The following is an 8,421-nucleotide window of genomic DNA, read 5'->3' as shown; positions in this document are numbered from 1 at the left end:
ATATATATATATGTATGTATAAAGTACAACAAATTATAATTACTAACCCTCTTTTTCTTTTTTTAAATCTTCAGAAATATGAGGAAATCCAATGAAGACAAAGAGCTAAAAGAAATAGTTATGGTCTCAATCTCTCCATGTGTGCCGTTCCTATTTGATGAGCGTGAAATGGCTTGTGCTGAACAGAAGGAAACTCTGATTTTTTTTGGAAGGTGAACACAGTGTTTTTGATACTACGTAATTTGTCTAATTTTTTGGCATAAAACGATTTCACAGCATCGACTTGAGTCTTGTGCTGCCGTTGATCTTGGTGAGGTTATTCGGCTCTAACTGTAACTGGAGGAATTAGAAAAATAAACTCAGAGAGCATGACAGGCTCCAGAGTTCTAAGACCGCATTCACACCAATCAAATCAGAAACACTAGCACTCCCATTCATGTAATGAGGTTTGGGTATTTGGGCTGCGGCGGTGGGGACAGCAGGGTGGGCCCTTCATTGATTATAAAAGGCTATAATGTGACTGTGTGATCCAGTATATTTATGACCAATACTGTGAAGCTGCAACAGTGTTAGAAGGAACTTGTAACGCTTTTTCACAACCCCAAACCACACGGGCACTTCGACTGTCTGGTTTTATCTCAGTGACCTAAAAAATGTCAACTGTTACCTCATTTAGGTTTGGGTTCATTGAGATTTAAATTGAAAATATGAGAATGTTGTACGCATTCGGCGGAAAGTCACCAGTCAAACTGAAACACTCGGTACTCTGAAACGGTCGTGATCCTGTCGGATTGCTGTAGAACGCGAGTCCGCTGTTGGGATACATGTAATAACCGGACATGTTGACGCCGTTAACAGTTTTAAATCAACGTTTAAAGCTTGCTAACTCGCCTGGATGGCTGGGGGCAAAACACCACGTCCGTTGCCAACATGCGCGTGCATATGTTTGATGACGCCGGCTTTAAAAGGGTTTGTCTGAACGGTTGTTAGAGAGCGAGGAGCTGAGGACAGACGATACTACTGCAATACATCGAGCTCTAAGTTACAGCTACACAGTGCAGCTGCCACCACAGTATCACCCTGAGCCCCCTGGGGAAAGAAAACACACCCTCACCCAGTGTGACATTTGAACTATTCCCACCGTCTATCCCCTTCACACGGACCCAGCAGAAGCCAGAAGCATGAGGAAAGCCAGCAGATCAAGCGAGGTCTAGAAAACTTCACAGAAGTGAAGAAGGGCCACACTGATGGAAGAGATTACAAGCAGCTCCCCGCTGCTTCCTGTACCTCTGGGAGAGAGACTCCTCCCCTTTCCTCTGATGGCGGCTTTCTGACACATTCACCACATCACCATTTCACATCTCTGCAGCGGCACAAAACACAGACCCGCTGACATTTTTCAAGATGAAATCTCTTCGCTGTCTCATCAGCTAGAACCTGCCTGCCTCGTTTTTTCCCCCCACTCTGCACTTGTTTTGATCGTCCTTCCAAGTTTTCTCGACCACCTAGAAGACATTTGAACAGCAGCTATTACTAAAAGAAGAGATGAAGGGACTGAAAGGATCAAAACCATGGCTGCACTGACACCGAGTGTTTTCACGATACCGGAACTTCTAATTTCCGTACAATGCTTTGAAAATATCGATATTCAACACCAGTTTCAATACCACACAGAAAAATTGACACAACTTAATGAGGGCGTAACATTCTAGATTAGTGGTGCGTTTGTCAACTCGCTGTTGGAGAGAAGAGAGAGCAGAAAGCGCGGCAGGTACCCGTGTATCAATACAGTGGAAAATGAGTTTTGAAACGGTTTTAATAATCCAGTATAGATATGTATCGATACTTTGATGATTTTGTAAGACATGCTCAACCTTCCACTTGGTTAAATATGAGCTGTGGCCTTCCCTCTGCTTCCATCCTTATTATCTCATGAGCTTTTCTACTAGGATTATGTCGCCAATTAAATTCGTCGTCTCTTTCTTCTTTTTATCTCTACCTCAGCCCCCACAGTAGTCCCGCCCACTTCTCCAAGATTGCTTGGGTAAAATGTACCAAAGAGTCACATTGAAAACAGAGAGCTATTTTCTTTTTCTTTTTTTTTGGACATTTGGTTGTTTAAGTGTACTTTGTCTGGTTCCAACATATGTACACAAAGCTGGGAGTGCAGGCTGGCCCCCGGGGGACGCCCAAGAGCACCAGCCCTTCCAGTGCAGAAAAATGACCCAATGCGGATAGAAGGGAAGTGAAGTGAGCTCATTTCCTATAATGGCAAGAAGAAGGAAATGGATTGTGGAAGGGGAGAGAGGGGATAATGGTTTGCTGTATGTGTGTTTAATGAAATGATCAGACAAAGAAAGCCCCCCCCCCCCCCCAGTCCCCACGGGTACTTGGAAATGTAAGCAAAATAAAGCAGGAACTTTGACATTTCTGGTGACGCTGTGGGGGTGGGGGGGTGGGGGGGGGTCATGAACTTGAGGAGTGGAGTGTAGTATTTTTTCAGGGCCCTACCAAAATAAGCAGCGCTACAGGGAACACTATATGGACTTTACAGAATAATGGCAATCAAGTTTGGCTTGAAACTGGAAAATAAAAGGTTTTTCTGGCCCTGGGGCAAAAAAATGGAAGAAAGCCAGAATACTCACTGATGTGCATTAGCAGGCCAGCTAATCCAAAATACAAAAAAAAAAAAAAAAAAAAAGACTTCTTCTCTTGCCCTTAGTGGGATCTAGTCATTTTCAGCTCTGCAACCACCCCAATGCAATGCAGGTGAACAGAACTTTGTTTGTGGTACTCGCATTCAACTGATCGTCTGACCACAAACAATGCCCTTGTTACTCGGGATAGCTCTCGATAAAGACAGTCAATGTTTGTTGTTGGGGTTTTTTTTATCATTTTTTGATCTTTGGTAGAAAAAAAGCTCCTATTGAAAAAGTCTGTGCCAATTGTCCAAAATAACCACAATCACATATATTCTTGCAAAACCAAATGACTGATGTTTGAGCAGCAAAAGGGGAATTCACATTCAGTGTACTGGGCTGGCTCCAGAAGCTCTGCCAAATTGTATCTGCAAGGATGCATCCCCTTATGATTTTTTTTCTTCTGTAATTTGGGTGAACTGACTTTAAAAAAAAGACATCCAGTGAACTCTTTTGTACATTCTGTATCCGAGCCCATATCCTTCTGCCTCGCACTAAGAGCTTTGCATTTTGCAACAGTTCCGGTGTCTGTGCAGGGCTGTCTGCTGGCCGACAGGCTGCAGTATCTACTTCCCTCCTTCTACACACATGATCAGAGGTAAGGGAGAGGGGTGCACAGAGAATTGGGCTTTGTGATCTAAGCCTATGTCAAAACATCTTCACACTCTGTGGTGACCGGAACCAAGGTGAATCCTGAGGGCTGCACTCAAAAAAAAGGCAGCTTGCTAGTCACACACCTCGGGATGCACACAGGACATAAACTGCCTTTCCTCACTGAATAATGTAGGTATGAAGCAGCAAAGGCATGCTGCCGTGTGGAGGTAAGATTTTGAGGTATGGGTGCAGGATTTTCTGAGCGATCAGTGTTCCCAGAGCAGAGAGGGTAGTGCAGCCACGTCCCTGTGGATCTGCACTGAGACGCGCAGTCTGCAGGAGCAGGCTTTATCTGAGGAGCTCTCTCTGTAATTGCAGGATATTCTAACCCCTTCACATACACACTCTGCTGACCGGTGCGTCATACGGCTAATTAGGTGGCACTGTGGTGCAGACTGTTGAGTAAACACGGTCAAGTCACCCAAAACAAACAAAAACATAGGGCAGCAGCTCGTTTGATAAACCTTACAGAAGTGGCACATTTTTGCAAAAAAAAAGATCCGTTACAATGTAGCCGCTAAGTAGCTGATGTTGAGATGAGATTTCTTGTGTGCTCCGCTGCCAGAGCAGGGCTTCAGACATGGAGCTGTTTATACCTGAGGAGCAGGTCAGTCTGACTCGGTGTCTCTATAATCAGTCTGCAGTAATTACACCCACTGCAACTCAGACACTGGCTCTAATAAGAGGGAGGAACTCGGTGTCTATGCAGCACAGACCACATGGGCCGACCATGTCGCCTTGTGTTGTCATCAAACATGACTATATACAATAAATAGGTGACTATTTGGGCTACGATGCCCTGCCTGCTTGATTTATTTTTTTTTTTTCCTGGAGAAATACTGCAACCTCATTTAAAAGGTTTTATTTGTGTTGTGTTTGACTTCTTTGGTGTTTCTGATCACATGTCCTTTAACCTGGAGAGGTTTAAAAAGAGGAAATGGAGAAGGAGTTTGGGCCTGACCGGAGCAGCTTTCCAGAGTTTTGCAGACGGGTCAAACACCTCTAATCACCAACTGGCAAAGAGATAATAACAGGATCCGATCTCACTGCCTCTCTACCCATACTACCACAGTAGCTATAGCTCAGGTTTCCCAGCTCAACCAATGGCAACAGTGGCTGGGCTCGTCGATAGAGGCCCTCTTTCGCTGATCAATACTGAGTCTGCAGCACTAAGCCTTGAGAAAGTTACCTAAACAAAGCATTTAACAGACATGAAGGTAACTGTTCATTCTACTGGAACCCACGGGAGCAAACTGCCTTTGAAGATGTGTGACAGTGGTTACAAGAAAGCGTTGAATATCGTAATATCCACTATTACAAGTATACCTATCTGGATGTTTTGCTGGAGTCCATTTCCCTACTTCCTTTACGAAGGCTTTAGCAAAGTATGCAGATTAATGAGCAGGCGCCCTCATGCACACTGCAGAGAGCCGAGATAGAAGAGGAAGTGAAAACGACTGGTTTCATATCATGTGTTCTTCCTTTCTTCGGTGGTGAAAACCATTCACTGCTGGTTCATAATAAAGGCCGGTGTCTTTAGGTAAAAAAAAAAAACAATCAAGGTGACCTTAGAGTTATACAAGCTCTCCTCACAAGGATAATATATTCTTAGCCTGGAAACATTAACAGCACGTTTCTCATTCCGTGGCATGAGGGATGAAACGTGGCTGCCGCCTTCATTTTAGGCTAACCATTTGATGCTTTGATCACGAATAATACCAGCTGCAGGCTAAACAGTATGGCGGCCTCACTGCGGTGACCACGAGGGGCCGTGGAATGGAATCAGATTCAACACAGAAGCAACGACCAATGTGTACTGCAGTGAGTGCATGCTACATCATGTCATGAAACAACAACACCTCCGCCGATCTCAATGGAAATGAATAACAGCGCTTTAAATAGACCAAGTTATTTTTCTTCTAAGAACATGATCAGCATCGTTGTCATCGTCTTTATTTTCCTTCATTCATCACCTCTACCCCGTCAGGCTGACAGCTGTGGGGGGGGGGGGAACAGGAAGTATTCCACTACACACTTGTGCTGCATGCTTCTTTAATGTGCACACATATCCAAGATGTTGTCAGTAAAATGTCTTTATATTCATGTTAGAGGTGGATGTGGCTTTCTACTGTGGCCACAGGCAGCATGCATTCAGTATGCCATCATATTTACATAACAGCATTGCCTATCAAGCCTCTGAGCCAATGTGTTTATGTACAATTAACACAGAAGTGTGTGCCTGTGTGTGTGTGTGTGTGTGTGTGCTGAATCATGCAGAGATATTTCCTACTACTTGGCTGCTGTTCTTACAGTTCAACCAGAGCATGCTGCCAATAGGAACTTCTCATTTGTGCTGAGCTGAAGGTTGGGAAGCCAAAGAATAGAGAAAATCAACTTAAGTCAGAGGAGAATTTATGACTGTGGACGGGGAGCAGATTAAATGTCAATCAAAGAGCAGAATCAGCAGGGAAGCCTGTGAATGAGTGCTTCCTGTTAATGAAAGCTTAAGCCTCGGCGGTATGAAGTCCTCTCTGCTTCATTAACTAATGGCTTTCTCTGGGGACGTCTAACCAGACAAAACTATCTAAAACAGCCTTCTTTTAAGGAAACCGGTGGAGATCCTAATTGCATCCGTTTGTTCACACCAGGTAAGAATGTTAAGTGTGAACATTTCGATGAAGCAGTTTGTGGTTAGACTTCCTCTGCTTGCTGAAGGAAGGCAGCGGTTCAGAGTCGATTCAAAAAGAGATCCGTCATTTCAGTAGACACAGGCATCCTTCAACTTCCACACCTCGTCTCAAGAGTTTGCTAGGAGGCACATGAGATTAACAATTTACAAGTGAGGCTTTATTGGTGTGGCCACATAGGCAGAAGGGAGACTTTTTCTCAGCTGTTCTAACAGATACCATGGCAGCAGATGGGAGTGCTGAAAAGCATACCTGGAGGCGTGATGTAGCACCTCTGGAAGGATGTCACACCTCTGTCACACATACTGTGAGATAGATCACGATTTCAGCTACAACCACAAAGCTATTATTCAATGGATCACAGAAAGAATGCCCTGAAGCACTCTCTTTGACTTCACTAGAATTTACATTTCACTTTTCAGAGACCATAAAATCCTCTTTATAATCCGGCCGCAGCCTTTGCATGCTGGGACACCCTTTTTTGTTTTTACTGTTTTTAAATGCATGAGGGAAAAGTCTTTCTTGCATGACGTGAATCTTTACGCACAAATTGACAAACCTGTGGCTCAGATTCAGACCTCTCCTATAATCCCTCTCAACCCTGACACACACACCCACCCCCCCCCCCCCCCCCCCCCCCCCCCGCCGGATGGTAATTACTGATATGAGACCTGCTGTACAAAGCAGAGTATGTAATTAGCTTTCTGCCCAGGGGCGCAACTTAACAAGCAGCCGTCTCTTCAAAAAGACCCAGGAGACAAAAGCACAGCATGTGTTCCCTCTCAATTTAAGCATCATTTCCTGTTTTGTGTCAGGAGAGAGGATGACAAATCAATTTCTGTGACTATTAATCTGTGTTAACTAAATAACCAAACTACTTCCAATTGACACTATAGAAAGGAGGGTATGTTTGAAAGTGGGGGCGAAAATGATAATATTTCAAGTATATTTCTCCGCTCACAGGATCAATATTACTTTGAAGCCGAGCATATGTTCAGCGAGAGGTTTTCAATAAAAATCACAGTCTATTGTAAGAAAATTACTCACTCAAAACCGCACTGATTCCCTTGGAGCAATAATTACAGTAACTTCCACAGTGTGAATCACTGGGTGTGAGATACAACACATCGTAAGCAGGACTTTAATGGTTTTAAATTGTAATACATCAAAAGTATTAATAAGCAGCAGCCAATGAGACTCTTTATTTCTTTCTGCATGTCTGAGCTGCAAAGCAAGTCAGGTTTTAAATCTTAGTGTAGAACCATCTAAAATGGATAAGTAAAGATAAGAAAAACAAGATGTCAGTGTGGCTTCAATATTAAAACGACATTGCAGACAAAAGCAGTATGTCAAGTAGCTGTATGTTGCAGTCACAAAGCAGAAAGTCAAAGGAACCAGGGAGACGTTTGAAAGCCTGGGAAAGTGTCTCTTTGCTACCAAGCAGTACTTCCAATCAGTTGTTTAGTGTTGATGTGTGTGTGAGCTCTGGCCAGTGCTGGGAACAGTCAGGGCTGTTCACCCTCTGTCCAAACAGCCACTCATTATCAACCAGACCCCTCGGTTCAGCCCCGGTGGGAGGAAACCGCTGCAAATGTATAAGACTGACTATTTTTGACCGCCCTGTCCAAAAGAAACCAGACCCTCTGCTCTGATCTCTCACTCAACATCCAGGGTTTAGCAATTAACGCCATCTTTGAGCTGGACGGGGACATGTGTTCAAGAGTGGTGTTTCAACTCCAAACCTTACAAAACATGCTGAATAAAGCACATTTATCTCACAGCAGAGCCTAGAATTAAGGTCAGAGGGCACCCAGACATGCTACTTTTAACATGTGAACTTGGGCGGTGAAAGGTCACGCTCACACACACAAACTGCATTTTTTTCTGCCACGTTTGTCTCTTAAGGAGCTAATTGAACACTCAAAGAGTTCTGGTTTAACTGGAAAAAAAAAAACGCTTCAACAGTGGCAGTATTTGAATGAAAGCCACATTTCAAAGGCCAACATGTATTTATAGAATTTGGGCTTTTTGTCTGATGTGCTGCTGTGTCATATTTGTACAAATTAGTCAAGTGTTTCATGCTGTTGAGCAATTGCTCTGTAACCGTTAGTGTGGTACTTTCGTGTCGGTGCAGACTACTCACCCAGCAGCAGCAGTTTCACTTCTCTCGCCGCCTTCTCTCCATCTTCTCTCAGGTTTTTATCAATCATTTTAGACCTCTCGGCCGCGGCTTTATCCTCCTGACTGACTGTACACCCCATGGTTCCTAGTGCGCGCTTCAGGACTGCTGCTTAGTGGGGAAATATCACCAGGAAAAAATAAATAAATAAAATAAAAAATAAATAAATAAATTTTAAAAAAAATAAATATATATATATATA

At 43.6% G+C, this 8,421-nt stretch overlaps 1 protein-coding gene across 1 annotated transcript in view; it reads right to left on the bottom strand.

The window, feature by feature from the left end:
• Positions 1 to 8,421, bottom strand: part of LOC116387778 (guanine nucleotide-binding protein G(i) subunit alpha-2-like) — a 44,709-nt gene extending 36,288 nt beyond the window's left edge. Inside the window, exon 1 of the mRNA XM_031855201.1 lies at positions 8,184 to 8,421. Coding sequence (XP_031711061.1) covers positions 8,184 to 8,301 — 118 coding nt within the window. The 5' untranslated portion in view covers positions 8,302 to 8,421. The remainder of the gene's footprint in view (positions 1 to 8,183) is intronic.

The sequence above is a fragment of the Anarrhichthys ocellatus genome, unplaced genomic scaffold (genome assembly GCF_004355925.1).
Source record: "Anarrhichthys ocellatus isolate YVR2014 unplaced genomic scaffold, GSC_Weel_1.0 scaffold1, whole genome shotgun sequence".
In the NCBI taxonomy this organism is placed as follows: Eukaryota; Metazoa; Chordata; class Actinopteri; order Perciformes; family Anarhichadidae; genus Anarrhichthys; species Anarrhichthys ocellatus.
This window is presented reverse-complemented; position numbering and strand designations above follow the sequence as displayed.